Below are 26697 nucleotides of genomic sequence, written 5' to 3' on the forward strand. Positions count from 1 at the left end.
CAACTTTTGCTTGAAATATTTTTTCGTAAACATCACTGTTTACCCGTGAGGGCGCCAATTAGGCGGAAATTTTATAGTTTGTACTATACTTGAATATCAGTTATGTATGTGTCACATGTATATGTGTTATGTGATAAAGAAATCAACACTGACTATGCATGGTATTTCAACAATTAATTCAGTCAATTGTTTGTTTTCACTTGTTAAATAATAAATTTAAAAAAATCTCTTTGAATGTCGCAGATTAACAGTTGTTTTACAAAACAATTAACAGCTGAACAAGGTTGCTATCCAGGCTTAGACTAAAGCAATGGCAAATCTGCAATTACAATAAGCGTTTGGTGTAGGATGACCACGATAAAATTAAAAAAAAACTAGCTTGACTCGTGCGAAATTCCGCTCTCGTAGTTATCGAAACCTGCGGACTACCTTGTACCCGTGGTTAAAAACAACAATGGGTTGAATCATGGAATTTGATAAAGGAATAAGTAAGATAAGTCACTTATTTCATTTTTCACAAAGTTATCAGAGAAAGATGAAAATATGAGGTTATAACGGTTTTCTTGAAATTTTGAGGTTATTTTACTATGTTCAGGTTTCGATAGCAAGCAAAGTCAATGCAGAAATTCAAAATAAACAATTCGTTTTTTTTATTCGCCTCAATCCGATCAATAAAAGCAAAGATATTCAAAAATGTGTCACCAAAGAAAATAATGTTGAGATATAACCCGTTGCAGAAGTTCGCACCGATCGTTCCGGAACCAGAAAACTCCTTATCTTTTTTTTTTTATAACAAAAAAAAAACCTATTTTTAAAAAAAATTGGCCATTTGCAAAAATTTCTGGAATTCTTGATCAAACTCCGGTAGATTTATTCAACTATCAACTATAATTAGCCTTATAAAAAATTTTGAAATCAAAATTAAAAAAGCTTTCTAGAAAGTAGAAAGTTTTTGAAAACAAATACAAATTTTGGCTGGAAAGCGATAAAAGGCTGCTTTTTTTCCAACGATTTTTGACATTATAAAAGACTTTCACTATATTTATATAATATACTGTGCAGTTGTAAAAACTCATATGCATATAAGAGTAAAACCAAAGAGCCAAGCTAAATAAATAGTATACCCATAGAATAGTATAAAAAAAAACAACAAATGAATGTTATATGTTATACGTATATACTTTGTCAGAGTTGACAAACGAACAATAATGTATTAGATGATACAAAATTTAATATAGTTACGTAACCAAATATATATTATTCATTATCACTTGAGAGATAGTAAAATATACGCCTTTGTTTTCCAAAATTACATATATATCTGACATCAGTGCCTAAGTATTCATTCACAACAGTCTTACATCTTAGAATTATAAACATGGACATGGACAGTAATGTTACAAGAAAATGTTCCTCACGATTGTTAAACTATCCAGAGACTATGGTGTATGGTGCAGAGACTATGGTGTATTCAGAGACTATGTCAGTGGATATCAATATACTTCAAAGTTCTATTTTTATATATACAGAAAAAAATGTGATCGCCATATTATTATTTCGAGTGGAAGTCAATTCAAACGGGATACATGGTGGCCAAGATTTTTCATCAATTTTTCTTTCTCTTAGAAAAAAACTATAAAACAAAAAAACATAGGTTTTTTTAGCTTTTCATTCTTCTAGTGGAGAAAATTTGAGGATTACACACTCTCAGTGTATGAGCCTATAGATCAATGATAAAAAATGGTAATTTTGTGCATATCCTTGCTGCAAATTTGATACCCTTACTCACAGGACTGTTATTCTCAATATTCTAGGGTATTCTCTAAGTCAAAATAAACGCAAAAGTTGAACCATTCCAAGTGATATTACTATAACAGTACACGTAATTCACATATTGACCGCGTTAAGGATCTTCGTTCCAACAAACGGGGTGGACGTTATTATACGGATAAAACAAAAAAAGTTACAATTTCCGAAGATGAAGAATTATAAAACAACATAGTAACTTGTTGCTTCAACAAAACCTCGTTCGTCATTGTTAAATGGCGGCACGAGCTATTGCAGAGCAATACCGTAGCATATACATCGACTAAACACCTGTGTACGTAAAGAGTGAAATTTGATGGCATTGTTTTACCGCGAAATTTCGAATGTCCTTTTTACAAGCTAAGCCTTATTTACCTCAACTACCATATATGAATTAACAAGACCTTTTGCTCTTTGATTTTGGTCAAGGCTTGAGTAAGGGCTGACAAACCAAGACTGGATTGATTAGGTTTATCCAAAGCTGAAACAAGGGGTCGTAAGCTAAGCCCCGATTTATTATCTATGACGATGGCTTGGACAAGGATTGTCCAATACTATCCATACTAATATTATAAATGCGAAAGTAACTCTGTCTGTCTGTCTGTTACTCTTTCACGCCTAAACGGCTGAACGGATTTTGATGAAATTTGGTATGGTGATAGATGATAACCTAGAAATGGTCATAGGCTAATCACGCCATCGTTCTTAGGGGGTAGGCAGTAGGCAGATAACTAACTTGAGTTAGTGATTTTTAGTCGTTTTTGTTGGGACTTTTGCTCTTTCACGTCTAAACGGCTGAACAGATTTTGATGAAATTTAGTAAGGTAATAGATGGTTACCTAAAAACGGATATAAGATCAAAATGATCACGTCATCGTACTTAGGGGGTAGGAAGTAGGCAGAAAACTGAATTGAGTTAGTGATTTTTTTATGGTTTTTGCTGGGAGTTTTGCTCTATCATGCCTAAACGGCTGAACGGATTTTGATGAAATTTAGTTAGGTGATAGATAGTAACCTAGAAAAGGATATGGAATATGGGGGGAGGGGTGAAAGTGGGAATGTTGCCCAGCAAAGCAGACTAGTTTACAGCTAGTCTCATCCATAATTCTATTGTCAAGCTTGACATTTTCTACTTGGCATATGAATTACCCTGTAAAAATCTTCATTTCATAACTATGTAATATAATAAATCACTCGGTAGTAATAAAGTTCGTGATCTATCTAAGTGATGTAAAAAAATGGGATATTAAAATAATCTAGGAACATAGTATAGAACACACACAAACTCCATATTCATGACGAGAAAAAAAATCCATCTCTCTGCTGAGAATGAGTTACATATGGTGTTTTTATCCACCACAACTCACGAGGGAAGATGGTTCTGGGGTGCGTGTAATATACTCTTGCACACACAAATGCACATATTGCACTCATATCACAGTTATGCAGCAGGAGTGATGACAATGATAATATGTTTACATTTAAATGCACTCACTCTCAGACGTCAGACCTGAATTCAGACAGATTGTCTTCTTCAGCAGACTTAGACTTTCAAGTATTTTTTTAAGTGTACTGGAAAAAGATGGACTCCGTACGGAATCTGAAGAAGCATCTAATTTATAGGATAGTGCTAATTTGATTCGTGTAGGTATGGTGTAATGCTAATCCTTAAATAACAACGATTTTAGGTATCATCTTAAGAGGTGTGATAAAAGACGCTGTTCGCTGCTGCCCGAGTTTTCATGCACAGTTTTTTTCCTTCAAATGCATGTTTTCCACAATCAAAGTGGATAAAAATGACAACCCAAAATGGATAAATTAAATTTCAAAGTTTTCTTATTAATACACTTTTTGAAATAAATCTCAATTATGCCCCAATTTCTTTGGGATGTGTACACAATTGTGTGTAACATACACTTTAAAAATAATTACGACTAGCTAATTCATACTGATGATGACTACATGGTAGTTGAAATACGTATTTATATAATACAAAAATTGATTGACTTATTATCTTTGATAATATTTATAATAGTGTCTCGTTCGATCATAATCGATTTTTCCTGTGACAGATTAAAAAAATTTCCCTGCTTTTGCCCCAGTTCGTTTTATGAAGATAAAAATGCAAAAAATTAAAATTTAATCATGAAAACTTGTTTTATCATGCACAAATCAATCAAGATACATTCAAGAAAACGTAACCAGTTTCAAAAATAGCTCTCGTGAGGTGAATAAAGTTTCTGGATCATGTGTATTTCAGTTTTCTTGCCTGAAAATAAAATCTAGCCAATTCCCCTGACCCGTAAGTAATTCCGTAGTGCGGTATCCGTGGCTAAAAACAGGCTAGAGAAATAATATAAGTGATAAATATCAATATTTATATGCAATTTTATTACAGATTTGATTTACAAATTACATGCTGAACAAAATTAAACTTTAACATTAATAAACCGTTTTTTCCTAAGTCAAAAATTAATATTTTCCTAATAAATCAAAATTAATATACAGAACAAAAATAAATGTTTATATTTGACATGCTAGGGATTTAAATATTAAGAAAGAAACTGAATTAGTGTGTGCCAAATTCGTTAAAATTAGTTTGACAAGATTTAAATCCCATATAATACAACTTTTCCGCCTTTGCAAACATATATTATTTCATTTACAGGGTGAGTTTTAATATTTGTATTAAAAAAACAAATTTAATCTGACATTTACTATTTTAAATTTTTACAGAAATTTTTAATTTATGGTTCAAAATAATGATCACAGATGGAGCAAAATGATCATCATTTTGAACCATAAATTAAAGATTTCTGTAAAAATTTAAAACAGTAAATGTCCAACAATTCATGGGCAACTTTTCTGGTATACTCAATGAATTATGACTATTTTACAATTTAAAAAATTTGAAATTATGAAAGGGGGATAAGTGAGATCAAAAAAGGTAGAGGCTATAAAGCGGTGGTTTTTACTTTTGAGTCCAGTGAAGCGGGCGATTATCACGCTAGTATATGAATAAAATTGTAATATCACTGTCGGACTCTTAAAGCAATTGTACCACCCTATATACAAATATTTCACAAACAACTTATCATCATACATATAAAAGTAATAATTATCAAATCAAATTAATGTCCCTTTTTCATTTTCAAAAACAAAAACAAAAAAAAAGTTTATAATAAATATTATAACATGACATAAAATTATATATTTTATAAACGAATTCCAAATGTTATAAATTATGGGTTGTTATAATTAAATTTGTTAAGACATATCGTGTGAAATATGAAATTTTTTATTCGAAACTATTTTTTGAGACCACTCTTCAGTTTATTAACACATAAAAAGTAATTTACAAAAAAAAATTTGTGTCTAGTCGAAAATAGGCGAGGCAATATATTTTTTTTTTGATATCACGCGAATGTGACGACAAGTGTCAGAAGTCAATAAACCATTTCGAAATGTTATAATTTGCTTCCAATTAATTTTGTATACCATGCATATATGAATTATACATAGTATATTAAGTTTAGTCCCAAGTTTGTAACGCTTAAAAATAATGATGCTAGGAAAAAAATTTTGCCATAGGTGTTCACTAAATCACCTAATTAGTTCATTTCCGGCTGTCCGTCCGTCCGTCTGTGGACACGATAACTCAAAAACGAAAAAAGATATCGAGCTGAAATTTTTACAGCGTACTCAGGACGTAAAAAGTGAGGCCAAGTTCGTAAATGAGCATCATAGGTCAATTGGGTTTTGGGTACCCATCTTGTAAACCGTTAGAGATAGAACAAAAGTTTAAATGTAAAAAATGTTCCTTATCCAAAATTAAACAACTTTTGTTTCAACAACATTTTTTCGTAAACATCTCTGTTTACCCGTGAGGGCGCCAATTAGGCAGAAATTTTATAATATTTACTATACTTGATTATCAGTTATGTATGTGTCACATGTTTGTATGTGTAATGTGATAAAGAAATCAACACTGACTTTTTTGTCGTCACCCAAAGATTAGTATACATTTTTTTCGGAATATTTTGTGATCAAAAATGTAAGTTATCCAAAAATCTCGGCGTTCATTTACATGAAATCACTTTTAAATAAACGTTATGAATAAATGTCGAAAATTAAAATATAAATCATATTGATATATCCTACCGTTCGGCTTTAAATTTCAAATTAAAAATGTACCAACCCAATTTGACATCCTGTACAGGGTGTTTTTTTAAGTTGACATATGCTTGAAACTCGATAAAAATGCTTCAAGCAAAAACATTGGGTTTGTAGGTGCCCGCGCACTTCTTACGCAGATATTAAACTTGACATATGAACACTTTAAATAAGAAAGTTTTTACTCATTAAAAAAGTAACATTTTTTGTTCGAAACATTTTTTCTCAAACCGTACAGTTTAGACAAAACGAAAATAAAAGTTTTACCCATAATTGCGTTTTCGTATCAAAATTGTTATTTCGTAAAATTGTTTCTGCGAAATCTAGACACAAGACCATTTTTGTTCAAATTGAAGGAACAAACGCACAAAAAGTTAGATTTTTGCTATCAATTACTGTCTAAAGTAATTTCAGAAAATGGCTATAATCTACCTTTTGTATAAAAAATGGTTTTCAAATATACAAGGTCTTGTGGCGCAACGGATAAAGCGTCTGACTACGGATCAGAAGATTCCAGGTTCGAATCCTGGCAAGATCGAAGTAATTTATTATTTTTTATTATTTTGAAATCATTATTTGTCAAAACTTCACTTTTAGATACAAGTAAAAGTAGCTTGTTTTTCTATAAAGACCATTTTTGCTCAAATTGAATGAACAAACGCACAATAACCTAGAAATAAGACATTTTAATATATATGGTCTTGTGGCGCAACGGATAACGCGTCTGACTACGGATCAGAAGATTCCAGGTTCGAATCCTGGCAAGATCGAATTAACTCTTTTATAATATTTAATACAGACAATTATTTTTTAAACTTTGAAATCGTCAAAACGTCACTTTTAGATACAAATAAAAGTGGTTTTATTTTTTTATAAAGATCATTTTCGCAACTTCGAAACTAACATTTATCAAGTTTCATGTGTCATCTTAATATAGACACGCTGTATATAACGCCGACCGTTATGAAAATCAATAAGGTTTTTTTCCAATACTTTACGAAATTTATAATTTATTATCGTTATAAATTAGACACTCGAAAAAAAAAACTTGGATTGAAACTTTAACCACAATGTCGAGGTTATTGAAACTAAAGCAAGTAGTTAAATAAATAAATAATACGATCGTTTATATTTTCAATATTATAAACTAAATGCCATCGTTTATGTCATCAGAGCCAATTGATTACGTCTGGAATAAGTAACTCACTATTACTATTTGTAATCAAATATTAAATTTTTTTATTTATTTTTAAAATTATTTATTTTCGTTATCAAAATATACAAGAAACAGTTTTTAATATAAACTTTATAAAATAAGATTTTTATTTATTTTAAACGCGGTGAACAATATTTGAGTTTTATTTAAATTTCACACAGAAATTTCATGTGATTATAGGTCTCATACTTTTGTGTTAATCATTTTTATGGCCTCTACTTTGAAATCGCATCATCAATAATCTATCAATTTTCAAATTTTCAAAAAGTTTTGCATTCGGGGAATTATAAAAGCAGATGATGATGAATTTGGATAGAGAGTAGCTGACAATTATTCGTTTTAGTTCTTCTTCTCATTGCACCGTCTCCCTTCGAAGGTTGGCGATCCAACCGGCAGTAATTACTCGTGACACTCTGCTATCCTGAAGACTTCGGATGATGTTTTTTTGAGCCATCGGCGTAGGTCCTTGAGCCAGGAATTCTGCTTTATCAATAATGATATTTTCCCCTGAATCTTTCCCTCGACAATCAAGTTTTAGTAACAGAGTTTTAAAAAAATTTTTAAAGCTCCCGATATAAAAAGTAGGTGAAAAATGGGGGTTTCTTAAAGCCCCAACATCTTTTAGGTACTATTTGAACTTCCATGCAAATTTTAAAAGCTCATTGTCATCCCAAATTTGAGACCTTTTAGAAATAAGCATGGCTCTTGAAAAGTCGAAAAATGCTGTTTTTTGGCTTGGGAATATTTAAAAACTGAAACTGAACAGATTTTCTTGAATTCAAATCAAGAAAACTAAATCAAAATCAGTTCACTCGCTTAGAAGCAACAGATTCCACAGACAGACACACAAATACATTAAATTTAAAAAATCTCTCATTTTTGTTGAGAGTTAAAACCAAATCAAAATCGGTTCATTCGTTAAGGAACTACAATGACACAAACAGGAACACAGATACACACGCTAAACTTATAACACATCTCTTTTTGCTTCGGGGGTTAACAAAAAGTCATTGTAAATTAAGCGGAACTTCTGAAACAAATGAGATTATTATTAAAGTTTTCGTTTTCTTCAACATCGCTATTTGTTCTTGCGATCTTCGGAATTTTTGGCGAAAGTTTGTCGGTATCTATACTTAAAGGCTATTAAACAATTAAAATTACATCTATTTTAAAAATATTTATATACAATATAAACATTAATAAATTATTATCACCTAATTATAATTTAATACTTTAATAGTTGTTATGAAGTGTTAAGAAAATGTCAACATAATTATTTCAATTGAAAAATAAATACATTCTCAAAGTATAACAGATCGACATTCAAATTAGTCAAGTGTGTTGTGGTGTTACGCATAAATTAAGATTCCGTAGCTATGTGTAAGATATACACCTCTCCAGATGTGATCAGAGTGTACTCCAGAAATCGTTTAGTTTCTTCCGACTCCCGATATCAACATAAATCTAGAGTTTAGTGAATTAACATTTTATTGATTATTTATTTCATATTCAGGGAAATTTTGAAGTTTTAAAATATCAAAAACACTGGTTGTCTGTCGGTCCGTCTGTGATCACGATCGCTCAAAAACGAAAAGAGATATCAAGCTGAAATTTATAGCGTGCTCAGGACGTAAAAAGTGAGTTGAAATTCGTAAATGAGCAACATAGATCAATTGGATCTTGTAAACCGTTAGAGATAAAACAAAAGTTCACGTGTAAAAAATGTTCCTTAAAAAAAATACGTTACTTTTGTTTGAAACATTTTTTCCGTAAACATCATTGATTACCCGTGATGTCGCAAATTAGGTAAGAACATTATATAGTATGTATTATATAGAAATATCAGTTATGTGTGTGTGACACCACAATCGTGTTATTTATACACAATTGTGGCTTTATAAGAGTGATTATCTTTCTTTACTTACATGACGTAAAAAACAAAAAATTGCATAATCAACACTGCCCATACATGGTGTTTCAACAACTAACTCAGTCAATTGTTTGTTTCACTTGATCGAAATTTTGCATGCATATGTTAAACGGATGCAGTTTTATGTTAACTGTGTCCTGATTTTTTCATCGCTTCCAACATATTTGATATATACATACACTTTTTAGTTTAAAGCTACAAATTTTAACAAATATTATAGCTATTTGTAATAGCTTATGGCGCTTCGAATCATTCTTAATATTTTAAATTGAGTTCGTTTAGCTTTTACATATCATCAATATTTTCTACTTTTTAGTACAATAAAAACTTGTCCCTACAATAGTTTTTTTTTTGTATGACAAATGTAAGAAATTCAAAGATAATAAAGATTGGTTTCGCCTACGGAGGATATAATACTAACAAAAAAATGATATAGATATACAGATGGATGATTTTAAAATAATTTGTTTATTTTGTGTTTTCAGTAAACTGTATATAAATCTTTCAAAAAAAAGAAAAAGAAACTAACTCTATTTGTAAATATAGAAAATGTATTTTTTAAATATACATGTATAAAAAAATACAACATGCCATAAGTTTACTGTTTTAAATTTATGTTTGACAATATCAAATCAAATCAAAATAAATATTTTATGTGGGATTAATCAGCAGATATAAATGGTTACAAATCAGAGAACATATAGTTTTTTTTATTTATTATTTAAAAGAAAATTTAAAAAACTATTTTTGTAAATTAGAAAAATACGTAAAATAAAACTTCCTCTTGTATGAGAAATGGATTTTGAAATAAACATGGTCTTGTGGCGCAACGGATAACGCGTCTGACTACGGATCAGAAGATTCCAGGTTCGAATCCTGGCAAGATCGAAGTAATTATTTTTTATTATTTTGAAATCATTATTTGTCAAAACTTCACTTTTAGATAGAAATATAAAAAAAAAACTTTTAACAAAAAGAAAACCGACTTCAAAAGATAAATTTTTCCAAAATAAATTAATAAGCACTAAAAAGTAAAAAATAACGATAATATAATGTAGTTAAAATTATTGTTATTTTTGGAGTCGGTGTCAGCCAAGCTAATGTAGCAAATTGTTCTGTCAGAGTTGTTTCCTTGGCTGACACCGATTCCAAAAATAACAATAATTTTAACTACATTATATTATCATTATTTTTTTAGTTTTTAGTGCATATTAATTTGTTTTGGAAAAGTTTTTCTTTTGAAGTCGGTTTTCTTTTTATTAAAAGTTTTATTTTGTGATTTTTAGTGAACCTGAAGTGCACTAACTAATTTGTCACTAAAAAAAGAATCATCGAAATCGGTTGGCGTGATATTGAGTTATTCGTCCTCTTGTCGTGCATATTTATGCAAATTTTATGATTTTCTCATGGACGGCGTTATCAGAATTCAACCAAAATGAAATGGGACCACACGGGAAGCACTACCTTTCAAATAGATCAAGAATCATAAAATTCGGTTCACCCAGTCAATAGTTCTGAGGTAACAAACATTAAAAAAAAAATAAATACAGTCGAATTGAAAACCTCCTCCGTTTTTGTTTGAAGTCGGTTAAAAAGTGGCTTGCTTTTCTATAAAGACCATTTTTGCTCAAAATGAATGAACAAACGCACAATAAGCTAGAAAAAAGATATCTATACATATATGGTCTTGTGGCGCAACGAATATCGCGTCAGACTACGGATATTTTTTTAATATTTTGATATTTAGTATTAGTTATTTTGTACTGCATAATTTTAGACATGCTCCTTTACGATTGACTCGTAATCGTACCTAAAAGTAACGTTATATATACAGGGTTTTGATGATGGTTTTTTTTATCATTTTTTATGACGTAACTCTAAATATTAATAGGAAATTTGCGTTCGAAAAAGCTCAAACCACTTTTCATTTGTGACCCCGTGAATTATAATTACAGAAACATTGTGATATATGAGAAAGTAGAAAAATATGTGTAACAAATTTTAAAATTTATAAAGAAGGATGTACGAGCGCCAGGGCAATTTTGGATAATAGTTAAACTTAATTAAAATTGAAAATCTTAGGGTGGGGGGCAGTGCCCGATTGTTTAAATAAATAAATGACTTCGAAAGTAGGTATATTTAACGTTGGTTTTATGAGAACGATAGATGGATGATATGTTTTCATAAATTTCTCCAAAACTAGTCGATGGAAATTAAAACAGAAAAAAAAACTATTTAAATTAAAGCGAAAACCTTAATTAATTATTGACAACAACAAAAATCCGTTGTGTTCGATTAATTAAGGATGTGTGAGCACGGTAGTGGGGGCAAAAATTTTAAAAAAATATATACTTTCAATTTTGATGGTAAATTACATTTTGAATTGACAATATAAGATGAAAAGTGTGAGTAAAATTTTTCGATATCTGGAATGATTTTCAAGATATCGAAAATTTTGTTTAGTTCTTAATCTTGCGATATTTCGAAAACCAAGGCAGATATCGAAAAATTGTAGTCTTATTTTTCGTTTACATTCGTGAAGCTATAGCTAAATTTATCATCAAAGCTGAAAATAAGGTACAAATAATTTTAATCACAAGTCTAAACTTGGGCCTTGACGCTCATACTACCTTAAAAAAAACAAGTGAAAACAAACAATTGACTGAGTAAATTGTTGAAATACCATGCAGAGACAGTATTGATTTCTTTATCACATTACACATACATACATGTGACACATACATAACTGATATTCGAGTATAGTACCTACGATAAAATTTCTGCCTAATTGGCGCCCTCACGGGTAAACAGTGATGTTAACGAAAAAATGTTTCAAACAAAAGTTGTTTATTTTTTTATAAGGAACATTTTTTACATTTTAAATTTAAACTTTTGTTCTAGCTCTAACGGTTTACAAGATGGGTCCTACGGACCCAAGACCCAAGACCCAATTGACCTATGGTGCTCATTTACGAACTCGACCTCACTTTTTACGTCCTGAGTACGCTGTAAAAATTCGATCAGCTCGATATCTTTTTTCGTTTTTGAGCTATCGTGTCCATAGACGGACGGACGGGCGGACGGACAACCGACTAATTAGGTGATTCTATGAACACCTATAGCAAAATTTTGTGCGTAGCATCAATATTTTTAAGCGTTACAAACTTTGGACTAAACTTAATATACTATGTATATTTCATATATACATGGTATAAAAACATCAACACATATTTTTCATAAATGCATATACCATATAGATACCCTAATTAAATTTGTCGGTATTTTTATGTGCCTAAATATTACAATAAATTTGTGCAAAAAAGAATTTGATAATAATTACAAATCAATATGGGGTCACATATAGAATATAAATGGAGGAGACAACACAATAAATAATAAAAATGAATAATAGCCTAAAAACATGAATATTTTTTTTGCAACATATTGACAATTGAGGAGCATGTACATAGGATAGGGCCTCCTGCATAAATATTTGACTGATAATATAAGTTTGTTCTACTTTTGCGTTACATCATATTTTTATTTAAAGCATAGATGATATTTTCCCTTCTCTTGGCCTGCTGATCGTCACGATAACTCAAAAATAAAAAGATATAGTAAACCGAAATTTTTTTTAAATGTTTGAAAATCATCACCTCTTTTCCACTTATTATCGGGTACTGAACCCTAAGCTCGAACTTGAAACTTAAGAAATTATCGTACAAACAAAATTGATTAATCTTTTAAGGAGCTACGAATGCTACAAAATCAGGTCCAAATCGTTTCGTTTTTGGCATGGTAGCTCCTAAACAGATGAATCAATTTTGTTTTGTTTGAAAGGTAATTAGATCGAAAGTGTTTTAGCTATGTTTCAAGAAAATTTGCCCAGCCGTTTAATGATCCTCAACTCTTTCTAGCATTTATCGAGAACGGAACTCGAAACATTGCTAAGAACCGCTCTATATCAAATTACCTTTCAAATAAAACAATGCCACAGGCAGATATAGAGGTACACATATCCACAGATACGTTAAACTTATAGCATCCCTCTCTGTTAGCCGGAGATTAAAAAGGACATATTTATTAAAAAAGTTGAAGATAAAAAAAAAGAATCTGTGCTGGAACGAAAATAATCAGCAGAGAAAATTACCCTTAAATTTGTCTCTAACAAGCTGTAAGACTAAGGTATTAAATTTATAAAAATGACTAAAAAACTAAATTTTGGGACAAATTTTAACAGTTTGTGGATCATCTTTTTCGGAATACAATCGACAGAATACAGTCACATCACGAGATCTTCCTTATTCGAATTTCCACGATTTACTCCTAATTTTCAAGCTTATCGTGCTGGCTAAAGACGAAAAATATACTCACGGTCTAAAAATGTACCGCTTAGGAAAAAGCAAGGCTAGACAAATAATATTAAGGTTTATTTTTTTTCAGTATGTAATTTGTATATCATACCTGCAATAAATTTTGCCTTCACTTCTTTTAGCCGGTTTTTACCCACGGGTACCGCATTGCGAAATTCTCCACGGGTCGAGTTAGTCTTCTATATAGACATAGATAGACACAACACGAATACTTGGAATGAACAAACTTAATATTTTCATAAATAAAATGAATGAAACTTTTGGCGTCGAATAGGAGGGTTGCTACAATTATACCATTGTGAATTTAGAGGCATTTAGACATTCAATTTTTTTTATTTTATTTTTTCGGTTATCACCTAGTGTGGTCGTTGTTTATCCCTTAAGGGTATAAAAAAAAATCTATTGTTATAATTTTTAAAAGTACTCCACATCATAAACTTTAACAAAAATTTGTATCAAAAGTTTCAGCAGATATAGACAAGGAATTAAATTACATAGTTTTTTTTTTTTTTTTTGTAGGTTATTTGCACACGAATATTTATAAATTGAAAAAAAATTCCGTGGTGGACATGGGCCATAGAGGCCAGACCAATAATTTTTCAAAAGTGTTATAAGTTTGACCGCTATGTGTGTGTGTCTGTCTGTGGCATCGTAGCGCTTAAACAGATGGACCGATTTTAATTTTTTTGGATTCGTTTGAAAGGTAATTTAACGGAGAGTGTTCTTAGCTATGTTTCAAATGCAATTTTAGAAGAATAAGAATATCTCAGATTAAGAAAACGGAAATAATTTTTAAACAAATTGAATTTATATCAGGTTTTTGGTAGTACATACTATATTACAATAAATAATTAAAATAATAAAAAATAATTTTATTATTGATGTATGACTACAAGTTTTTTTATTTTATCTCAAAATTTTTCGAACTTTCGTTCATTCTTAAGAGAATAAACTGCTTAACTTTTTAGCTGCTTAACGTAAAAATAAATAAAATGATTGTAATCTTCCTGCTGTATAAAAAATGATAGTCGTTGGTACATGGTCTTGTGGCGCAACGGATAACGCGTCTGACTACGGATCAGAAGATTCCAGGTTCGAATCCTGGCAAGATCGAAGTAATTTTTTTTATGTTATTATTATTAAACACAGATACAAAATTTTCGAACTTTCGTTCATTCTTAAGAGATTAAACTGCTTAACTTTTTAACAAAATATAGAAAACGATGATCCCAAATTTGTTACTTTCTTACGTATTATGATCACAAAATTTTTATTTCAATTTTCGGCACAAATAAAAATTTTCTATCGTGTAATTTTTAAAAAAAGTTTTTTTTTTTTTTTATATTAAAAATGGTTACAAATTTTGATATATTTGTATTCGTTGTGTGCGTAGTCATGGTAGGGATAATAAAATCGATGCCAGCGCTTTAAGTGAAAAATTTTGGAGATAAAGTGGGCTGTTATGACTAATTTGCAATTATTTACATGTTAATGATATAGAAAGTGTCAAATTAAAATGATTGAAAAACACTAATTAATTAAACTTAATGCATTAAAAATTGTGAAAATAAGAAATCAAATTGTACAAATATTATTTTTCAAATGTTAATTATCGTAATTATTTATTTAAATTTGTGAAACAAGAATATTAAATTTTAAATGTAAGTTTTCAATGCAATCCACACAATTATATATGCATCCATTAATTCTATAATTAAAGTAGTGTATCGTTGTCATGGAAACGAAATTCACGCTCGGAGCGAATATACAGTCTTTGTTATTTCTTGATGACGATTTCTTTTAATAAATAATGGTTTAAGATTTCAATTAAGGTACTTGAAGTTTTTTTCTTATAAAGGAAAAAACAACCTTTTTGTGTATAAAAATGTCAAGATCTTGTTTATTATGTCAACGAAATATTTTTTTTTTAAGTTTTAATTGAAAGAACAGTTTTTTTTGCAGAAAAAAAAATTGTTTTTTATTTCATTCTTCAAAAAAAATGTCTTTATTAAAATTTTGTAATTTTTTCTTTAAAATTAGCTAATAAACTATGTAATTTAAGACATACTTTGATGTTATTTGAGTGTCTAGTTAGGCCTTTCAATTCATCCTTACTGGTCGAATTTCATTTTGTAATTTGTAAGTATATGTATTTTTTAATGGAAAATAATTTTATTGGGCGTGGAATAATTGTTTACTTCTTACAAGAAATAAACAACGAATATTATGAAATTCTGTACAAGGCAGTATAGAACACATTTTTGTCATTTTATACAAACAAAAAACTGTATAGAAAATACAGTTGCACTCGAAAAATAAGGCTTCAGTCAAAGTTCGAATAGACCATGAAAAAAATTCAGGGCATTGCTTCTAAGGTTGTTCTTTTAAGTAGTAAATTTTAAATTATACAGGTGGAAAAACCTGCGTAAAAAGATAAAGATTATAAACATTTGTGTGCCTTTCAGTAATGGTCGTCACAAAAACAGTAAGTTAAGTACCCAAAACAAGACAAAAATAAGATATCAATATTCAATGCGTATTGTTATCTAATACTATTATCTTCCTGATAAGAAGTCCATAATATCTGTTGTTATAATCTTTTTTAATATCAAAATGATTATATACTTGGATTCCTGGAAATCTCCTTAAAATAAACTGATTTTCTTGAATCATAGTAGCTTACACTCTCGGTTAAGTCACCTATCAATCTAAAAAAACTAAATCAAAATCAGTTTAATCATTTGGTAGCTACGATGCTACTGACACATACAAAGATGGGGGTATTGGGAAATCGATCCTTACTGGGAACAAAAAAATCACATTAACATTTCCAATCCTCTAATATATTTAAAAGGATTCAAAAATGCTCAAAAATTGCTAAAAAAATTATGTTTCACCCTCCAAGTGCTCTTTGGCCAGAAATGTGTATACTTGCTTCCACTTTTGTTCTATTTCTCTCCTTGTTTAGCTTTCGTAAATCTACTTGGTGACCCAACCAAAAGAGCCCTTGTACGGGACTCCCAAAAGCACGGGATCTGATGAGTTGACAGCCACAAATACTTCTAGATACTGTTTAAATATTTATCAAAGCTTTAAAACAGTCAAAAAAGCAGTTTTCCCCTGATAATCTCACCAAACTGGACAGTTTTTTTAATCATACATAGATCTAAGAACTTTCTCGATCAAAAGTCACCTTTCAAACAAAACAAACCAAATCAAAATCGGTTCGATCGTTTGAAAGCTACGATCCCACAGCCAAACTCACACGTTAATAAAAACACATCGTTCAAAATATTTCATAGATATATTCGAAAATAAATTTCATAATGCCCTCAAGGACTTTTTTATACCCTCAGGACCTCTACATATTACATAATCTATTAATCTTTACCAACTCAAGAGTATAATAAATTGTTTATTAAAAATTAGTTCAAACAAATCAACTCGAAATATTTGTAATACATATTTATCCAATAAAAAAATAAACTTTTTTTAATCATTATTCATATTATATTTATGTATGTAAATGAGAAAATCAGTACAATAAATTTTTAATAATGAAAAACTTGTTCATACACAGGCGGAGAGGTGTAGGGACGAAGTACGGAAGAAGTATGAAGATTATGAAAACAATTTTTTTTGCAAAAAATATAACCAATTCAAAAAAGTCGAAAATCATTTTAAAGTATCGATTATTGTTAATAATTTCTTTGTGAAAAATCAGGCATAATTTACAATTGCTAAGCGTAATTGCTCACAAGGAAATTTTTGATTGGAGTCGGTACTTTAAAATTAATTTTTACTTTTTTGTACTTTTTTGCAAACAAACTTTATTTTGTACATTTTGGTTAGTGTTAGTCGATCTTCATACGCAATAAGCAAAATCACTTACACGTATGAGTGCATTTGTTAAAAACTACTGAATCGATATAACAACTATGTTATAAAACATATATTTTTTGGTCTCAACTTCGAAAATTAATTTAATTAATAGTTGTGATGGGCTGGTGTTGTGCATGGTGTATGCATGAAGGAGGTGCATTCAGCTTCTGAAATTGAGGAGCTGATAAATGAAATTGTCAGCGGAAAAGGTGGTAAAACACATATATGGTATCACAATGGACTCTATAGCCAATGTGTGCCCTTCGTGGACAGCCTAACCTAACCTAACTTTAATATATACCCAATGCCTATAAAATAAAATTGGACTAATTATCGAAATCGTAATTCCTTGTAAAAAGTCTTTTCATTAAAAAAAAAATATGGATTGACTTAAGAACCTCCTCCTTTTGTGTCGGTTAAAAATGTATTTAACTTAATTTGTCAATATTTGAAAAATAAACCACCACCGGATTCACCTATATTGAAGACCTTGAGCCCATAATGAAATGTATTTTCTGTCATTCTTTATGTCTGACTCGTTGTCGACTTTATGTTTAAATCACTTTCTCCGCTTTCCCTGTTTTCATTTTTTTTTTTTTTTTGACTAGCATTTAGAATAAAAGAAAATAACTGAATCGATAAGACATAAAACTAAATGGTAGGAAATTTGCGCGGGATTGAAAAATAAGTCCAATTTTTCGATTTTTCGAAAAAAATTTGAACTTCTTTTCAGACAAATATGGCATACAAGAATAAAATCGTAGAAAAACAAAATATTCAAACAACTTGTTTTGCGAAACTTCGTTACTCGAGCCAAGATTAATACCTCCTTATTACAAAAATTACCTTTATCAATCCTCTCCAAATGGAAAACATCATTATTACCAAACTTACCATTATTGATTCTTCAAATAGCAAAAAATAAGGATCATGGAAATTTCGCTTTGTTATGGGCTTACGGTCTATTATTGCCCCATACTGTATGACTGACTATAATAAAAATTATAAGAAGTTTTGTAAATATTATTAAGTGGAAATTATATTTTCTTTTACTAAACAAATTTCCTAATGGAAATGTTTAAATATGAAAAAGTTTGTAATATTTTTCCTTACATATTTCATACATAGTTAAGGGAGTTCAGTCACTGTAGCTTCTAAAACAGACCTCTGATAGGTTAGCAGAGTTTTCAGTAATTCTTTACCGATTATTATAAATATCGCTTTACTTTTGTTAATAGAAGTCAAGAATAGGAAATTAACAGACGAAATTAGAGACCATTCATAACAAAAAATTTGAGAAAAAAAAGGAAATAAATTCAGGTTTCTTTAGAAAATTTTGTTTACGACTAAATAAAGACGGAACCGCAAATGAGTTAACTAGCTATATGTATATCCATTTACCACAAATCTAACTATTCCCAACACTTCCATCATAATTATGTTAATTTCATTTATATCTGTTTTTTTTACATATTGCTAACCGAGAACTGAATCGATCTCAATTTAAAAATCCATTCAGATTTTTTTTAAATCCCTAAAAAAGTTGTCGATTCTAAAAATTTTAAGATTTCTTAGTTTTTTTTTAAATTTGTATGGTACTAAAAACTTTTATCACGGTTTCAGCTGTACGACTTTAGCAATTGGTTATTATTTCCTAATGTATCATCGATTCTATAGTATATCGTTTTTCCTTACTAGATGCCGTGATCGAAATGCCTTAAATAACGGACAAAATATAGCTTGGAAAATATGATTAATGGGTTTTTTTTAAACCAATGAGTTAGAAAACACTGTACGTGGATTTTCTTTTTTTGGTTTTTCTTTGAAAGAAAATATAGAGAACGTCTTTAGAGAAAAAAATATAGAATATTGCATAGAAGTTGTTTTATTTTGGACATTAAACTGATAAAATCAAAAACTATTTAGACAAAATAGTTTCTTATTTGTAAAATTTAATAGAAAAAGTTGTTTAAATTTTTGAATAGCTACCAGTTCAAACTTTTTTGTCTATTTCTATCTTTCCCGTGAACTTCACTTGAACTATTAACTATAACTTCTAAAAATGTTTAGTAAAAAGAGTATCTTTTAAAGAAAATAATCGAACACAAATGGAAACTCCGATTTTGAGTTTGAATTAATATCCAATCAGATAATTTATAAAACCGAAATTTACAGAGACTTACTTGCTATGATACTGAATCATTGTGGTCTCAGAATATTTTGACATATAAAAACCCTTATACATTATAGAAGATCCTATAAAAAAGGATTTTTCTAAATAACTTCGATAATATTTCAAGAATAATAAATCCAAATTTATTTTTTTGGATTTAAGGTGATTGTTACTTACAGTATTAAAAAAGTAAAAAAGTTTTGGGTTTATTGCACGGTACATACAAATAAACCAAATACATGCTTTATAGTCAAATAATGTGTTATTTTTAGCTTTACAATACCACGCAACTACAAAAATATATAATATATTGTGTGCAAGTGATACTTGTAAATTTGATAATATAGATATCGCTCTTCAATCACTAATACTCTGACTATAGTCGTCTCTTTTCATCAAATGATGGATCTTCGATGAACTCATAATTAAATTAAAATTTTGTTTTTATATCATCGACAACCTTATATTTTTATGATATTATTATAAACTACAAGATTGTCTAAATATTTAAGATAGTTTTTTATCACACTCTCTAGATTTTTTGATATAGAAATATTCAATTGAAAAGGATAACATATATGATTCATCATTTTTTCAGCCAACTTTGAACGATAAAATAATAATAAAAAGTTCGGTGACCTAAGAATTTTTTGTGATTTTTTTGGAAACTTTGTTAATCAAAAAATGTATTTATAAAGTTTTATTGAAAGCTCTAGTATTTTTCAATCCTTGCATATCTCCAACTGTCTATGTTCGGGTCTTTGACAGTTGGGTCATATTACATTCGATTAGTTGTTTTATTTTTCTATAAAAAAAAACAGTATATAAAATATTCTATGAAAAGAGATCAATAACTTTTCGCGTTGAATTTATATAAAATATTCTCTTGTTATTTTTCATTTTCATCCGGAGGAAATAATATCAACAATAAAATAATATTATTGAAATATGTTTTTAATTTAAATATAAAATTTATTCTAATGTAAGTTATTATAATCAAAAATGATTTATTTTATAAAATATTTTATTTTTTGTTTATATATCATAAATCTTAGAAATTATAAGAAAAGTGTATATTCTGTTGCCAAATTTAAAAACTCAGAATTGTTGAAACCCGTAAAAAAATGACTAATATAACCATCTGTAACTATTGTTTTAGTAAAATGTAGCTTTTTATCGTAAATATAATTTCATTTCGATCAGGAAAAACACAATTTGCTTAACCACAAAAAACACCTGAATTACAACTTAAAAATCTTATAAGTATATGAAATTAACAGAATATAATTAATATTTTAAAATCCATGGTTGGAAGAACTAGGCACGCATTTTCTCAATCGCCTATTTACATAAAATTTTTGTATGAAAACAAGAACGAGGCAGCGAAAAAATCCTGGCAGACTGTTTAGAAAGTTAAAAGTTGGATCAATAAATTGACAAACGCTAGTATAATGTAAGAGTATACCATACTTATGAAAAAATTCAAGGAAAAATGACTTACATCTACGTCATTTATCAAGCGCTTTCGGTATTCAATAGATATAGAAGTGATAAAATTTAAGGAGATATAAGCAAAGCTTGAATAATACTAGGGATTTCAATAAAACTTTATAAATACATTTTTTGATTAAAAATGTTTTCCAAAAATCATAAAAAATTCCTAGGTTACCGGGCTTTTTATTATTATTTTATTGTTCAAAGTTAGCTGAAAAAATTATGAATCATAGAGGTTATCCTTTTCAATTGGATATTTCTATATCAAAAAATCTAGAGAGTGTGATAAAAAACTATCTAAAATATTTAAACAATCTTGTAGTTTATAATAATACATAAAAATAAAAGGTTACCGATGATATAAAAACAAGAATTTAATTCAATTATGAGTTCATCGAAGATCCATCATTTGATGAACAGAGACGACTATAGTTAGAGTATTGATGATTGAAGAGCGATGTCTATATTATCAAATTTATAAGCATCACTTACACACAATATGTTATAAATTTTTGTAGTTGCGTGGTACTGTAAAGCCAAAAAGTAAGTCATTACTTGACTACAAAGCTTGCATTTGGTTTATATGTATGTACCGTGCAATAAACCAAAACTTTTTTACAATACTGTAGGTTAACAATCACCTTACACAAACAATCTTTAATCAAAATACCTCATAGTTTTGAATGGAAATTGTCGAAGTCGTAGGTACTTCAACAATTCTCATAAATGGTATCCAAATCAGAATATTAACTAATTTTTCGAACTAAAAATCACTGTCATAAAATAGCAGCTAGACCGACATATTTTTTATAATTTATAAAGCTTAATGAACTGTTATTGTACGTGGGGTTGCAATAATTCCTGGTTTTCATTTTTTTTCCACCGATGTGTCATTTATTACACCGTATACGATCCTTTATGTTTTGATAGGGTGCAAAATTATTATCACTGTTTCAACCCTAAATTTATAAACTGTAAATACATGTACAATCCACTATCAACACGAAAATTTAACTTGATTATAAAAAATTTATAACAAGTTCAATATCGAAGGTATTCTTCAAACTAATTAAAGCGATTATTGCCTCATAAAAAAAAAGTTTAAAAAACTGAGATAAATAAATACATAAAGAACGATTGTCAACACATTTGAATACGTCAATAAAATTTGACATTAATCATTATTAGATCTCTAGACACAAAAAATTAAGAAGCCCATATTATACGTATGATTGAATTGTGAAATATACATAAAATGTTTTATATTATACATATAATATATTTTATATTTAGAATCGAAAAGAACATTTTTGATTATATAAAATATATTATGAAATTTACATAAATTATCTATCATCAACCGGATGTTGACAGAATAAGATTATAAAACTTCAAAATGAATTGACATTTATTGATTTTTAAGTTTTTTTTTTGTTAACTTCTTCATTTTAATACATATTGAGCATTCTAATTTTGTATGTATATTTTTTTTTTCTTAAACTTTTATTTTGTTATACAAAATGTACTGAATATAAATTGTGTTATGTATCTAATAGTTCGGCGTATTAAGAAGATTTTGAGCTCATAGACAGTATCGAAAATTAGGGCCCATTGTAATAAAAATCTATCAGTACATAACTTTTTATATTCGTCCTAAATCTACCGTCTGAACATCTAACTAACTAGTGAAAACAAATAATTGACTGAGTTAATAGTTGAAATAACATGTATGGACAGTGTTGCTTACGCATTCTTATATTTTTTACGTCATGTAAGTAAAGAAAGATACCCAGTCTTAGTCTTAGTAATACATAAATAAACACATGCATAATATATGTAACTTATAAATTTAAAATATGTACAATACCTGTATACATACTATATAATGTTTCTAACCTAATTTGCGCCCTCACGAGTAAATGTTTCAAACAAATGTTGTTTATTTTGTTATTAGGAACATTTTTTACATGGAAACTTTTGATCTATCTCTAACCGTTTACAAGATGGGCCCCAAGATCTTGACCTACGTTGCTCATTATCGAACTCAACCTCACTTTTTACGTCCTGCGCAAGCTATTTCAGCTAGATATCTCTTTTCGTTTTTTAATTATCGTGATGAAGGATGGACAAACAGATAGACAGACAGACAACCGGAAATGGACTTATTAGATGATTTATGAACACCAGTTACAAACTTAGGACAAAACTTAGTATACCTTGATATATTCTCATATATATAGGGTATAATAAGATTTCTCCCAATCAAGAAAAATTTTTAAATTTAATAAATATGGTGGAAGCGCAAGTAAATGCATTTTACATTATTGATTTGTATACTATAAAATTTAATGGCGCTTCCACCATTTATTTACTATGACTCAAAATTTTCCCCACTTATTCCATTAACGTGGTTCTAGATTCCTCTACAGAGATATTTATCTGGCCAAGTTTTAGTACCTTTTGCCAGGAATTTATGTTGAACTGAATATATAGCTGCCTTTAAAATTTTATTGTTCCTCCAATCACTGTAACTCATGAACAAAAAACCTGGCTCTAATAGAGGATAATCCTCATGTCGAATTGGCCATATTAGTCATAAAACTGTAAAACTAGATTTGATTCCATAACAAAATATGAAAGTGAAATTAAAATTGATTAAAAAACAAAGTAGTTATAAGCAATCCAATTTTGCAATCAATCAAACCCATCTCCTTTTAGCAAACCAAAGTTTTATATATAATCTCTATGGTGATACCCACGTATGACGTCACTAGTGGATATCTTCCTCTTTGTTTAATTAGGAATTTTAAACATTCATATCTCACATACTAATAAAGATTTTTAAAAACCAACTTCACTTATCTATTCGTAAAGTGAGAATTCTTCCTCTGAATTAAATAAATAAAATTTAATCCGATCCCCTTTGGTTTTATTGAAAGAATATTTCACAACTCATTTCTATTAAATACATTTTGTACATAAATATTTATCTTCAGTTGTCTTACACAAGACCAATGAACTATTATTTTTAAACATAATACATATAATGGCTTTTTTTTTTAATAATATTTATCATTTAATTTGTTGTTTTTGTTACAGGTGCACATTTAAGGATATGTAAACCAGACACGAGGGGGCGCACATGTTGTACAGAAGCGCTCGAATCCAAGTTGACATCCCACACGCGTCATATGTTGGATACATCGTTACGAGACACATTATCAAGGCTGGCAACATTACTTGAAACACGAGCATTTAGATTTGATGGTAAATATTCTTCTACCTATAAATTATTAACAACAATTTAGTCGGGTAAAAACAAACTTGTGTTATTATTACCGAACTTATTTTGTAGAGGGTTGATTTTTCTAGCGATCCGTACCAATGCTCGAAAAAAAAAGTCTATTGATGAAAGATTGTGATTTGTGATCATGAGCCTTAGTAACAATTGGACTCAGAATCTCTAAAAAAATGCTTATTTTTTAAATACCAGCGTTAAATGGAAGAAGGAACCTTCTTGTAGTGCTACAAGACTTCAAAATACAATCGGAGACTTTCCGAAGGCATCAATTCATTTCTAAGGGCCTCCATAAATAATATCTGTCAATGCTAAACTCTGTTTATAATAAAACATAAAAGGGGCTCCACAATTAGGTCCCTATCAGCTAAATCTTGCGAACATGTCACTGAGATGCTATTAAAAGCAGATGAAGCTATAGAATTGATGGATCCAAGATTTCGAACCCGACATAAAATCTGACACGTTGTCCTCCATACAGGCCCTACAAGTTGAATCATCAGAGATCCCCATGTTATGACGGTGATAGTTCAATCGACATTGTCCTGTCAAGAGCTCCACCAGCCTTCTCAACTATGCTTTAGTAAGTTGCAGACGAGTACAGTCGAATGGCCTAGTATGGCTATGCACAGTTTGGCCTGTCGCACTGAGACTTCGCATACCCTGCGCAAAGTCTCAGTAATCAAGGTGGGTTTGTCGTAATCATTCCTTGATTCGGTAAATTGCGGACCATCTTGTTATGTTAATGACAAGCTCAGGTGAAAGGGGTGTTTAAAATGACTCTTCTCATGCCAACTTAGTACGCTACTTAGTTCCCTTTAATGCCAGAGTGGCGCGATATTCAAATTAGTCAGACTGTGTTGACCAGTACCAGGTAATTAAGCTCTTTGAAGCATTCGATTGGAATCGTGACGCCCCAAAAGCCCGAAAGACGGCTTGACTTTTTGAGATGCTGATATATGCCCCACTGCAACCTTTCGAGTTACAGATATGGGCACTTCTCAGCATGGTGAAAATTTCTGATTGAAAAGAAGATGGATCAACTTAGACCAACAATTTTTGTACGATCTCTCCAATTTAAAGTCATCAGAGCACTCTTCCTGTTCTTCAACCGCTCCGCATGCATAGAATAGCGGCTAGAGATGATTCAATCTCGTTCTTAGGTCTCACTTTGGGGCAGCCACTATAGCCTAAAACCATTTAGAATATGAAGTTTTAAATATTTACCTTCTGAAATTCACATAGCGCCTTCATCATCGTAACATTAAAAAACCACCTTGAACAGTCCTTTCAAAATGGTACGGAACCTTCGAAGTAGATTCGCATTGATTTTAGTTTCGGGTAGTTGAACTTTTTATTCGTAGTTTGTATATGTATTTAATCTAAAATTTATGGTGTTGTCATCCATGTTACAGTTTTAAAGCTGCATTGAAATTGAATTTAGAAATACCTTTAATATTAGTTTGATACATTTAAAGGGATTGTCAATATGAAATAAAAACTCTTATAATTCCACTATATAAGTTATAAAGACTTTATTTTATATATCTATATTGTATTATATATTCTCTTTCTCGAGGCTTTCTATAAGTAGTTCAACAAATTTCAATACCTTACAAACTTATTCGAATATTCAGAAAATATTCTTTTAAGGATTTCGAACACTTTTTGTAAAAACTTACTTGAATAAAGAAGAAATAATTTCTTAGAATTAGTATCGCGATTCAAGGAACAATTTTTTCATCTAAGGATTCGAGAATTTTTTCTTTTTTATACCAAGAAGAGAAATTTGTTAAATTTAAAATAATAATTCTACATATATAAACAAAAATTAAAAATTTAAGGAAACCCCCGACACAAAATCAGGCCTGATCGATTCGTTTGTGGCATCGTAGCTTCAAAGCGGATGAACCGATTTTGAATTTTTTATTTTTGTTTGAAAGGTAATTTGTCCAAGAAATGTCTCAATAAAATCTGCTCAGCCGTTTGAAGGTCATCACTCCTTTTCTAGTTCTTATTTGGTAGGGAACCTTAAACTCGATCTTGAAACATACGGGTTTACCACGTTTAGAAGCGGGCTTACCCCGTTTAGAAGCTACGATGCCACAGATAGACACAGATGCCACAGATAGATACACAGACACGTAAAACTTAGATACACAGACACGTAAAACTTATAACACCCTTCTTTGTTAAAAACAGCAAACGATCAGTATAGAAATTTCGAACTTGAACTCTTCCCGCAGTGCTTCCATATTTTTATCAAATATTTACACAACGAAACGGCCATTACGCTATAAAAGTCTTTAAGATTAATAAAACCTTAATAAAATTTTGGAACTAAGCGATTAG

The 26697-nt window shown here is 29.7% G+C and overlaps 1 protein-coding gene and 4 non-coding genes across 5 annotated transcripts in view; all 5 read left to right on the top strand.

The window, feature by feature from the left end:
• The window catches only part of LOC123298034 (glypican-4), a 214522-nt gene that overhangs the window by 179978 nt on the left and 7847 nt on the right, over positions 1–26697 (top strand). The window contains exon 2 of the mRNA XM_044879908.1: positions 24147–24314. Within this exon, the coding sequence (XP_044735843.1) occupies positions 24147–24314 (168 nt within the window). The remainder of the gene's footprint in view (positions 1–24146; positions 24315–26697) is intronic.
• Positions 6445–6517, top strand: Trnar-acg. The gene has a single exon. It is a non-coding gene; the product is annotated as a tRNA-Arg (tRNA).
• On the top strand, positions 6677–6749 carry Trnar-acg. The gene has a single exon. It is a non-coding gene; the product is annotated as a tRNA-Arg (tRNA).
• Positions 9941–10013, top strand: Trnar-acg. Its single transcript has one exon. It is a non-coding gene; the product is annotated as a tRNA-Arg (tRNA).
• On the top strand, positions 14539–14611 carry Trnar-acg. Its single transcript has one exon. It is a non-coding gene; the product is annotated as a tRNA-Arg (tRNA).

The sequence above is a fragment of the Chrysoperla carnea genome, chromosome 1, assembly GCF_905475395.1.
Source record: "Chrysoperla carnea chromosome 1, inChrCarn1.1, whole genome shotgun sequence".
Classification (NCBI taxonomy): Eukaryota; Metazoa; Arthropoda; class Insecta; order Neuroptera; family Chrysopidae; genus Chrysoperla; species Chrysoperla carnea.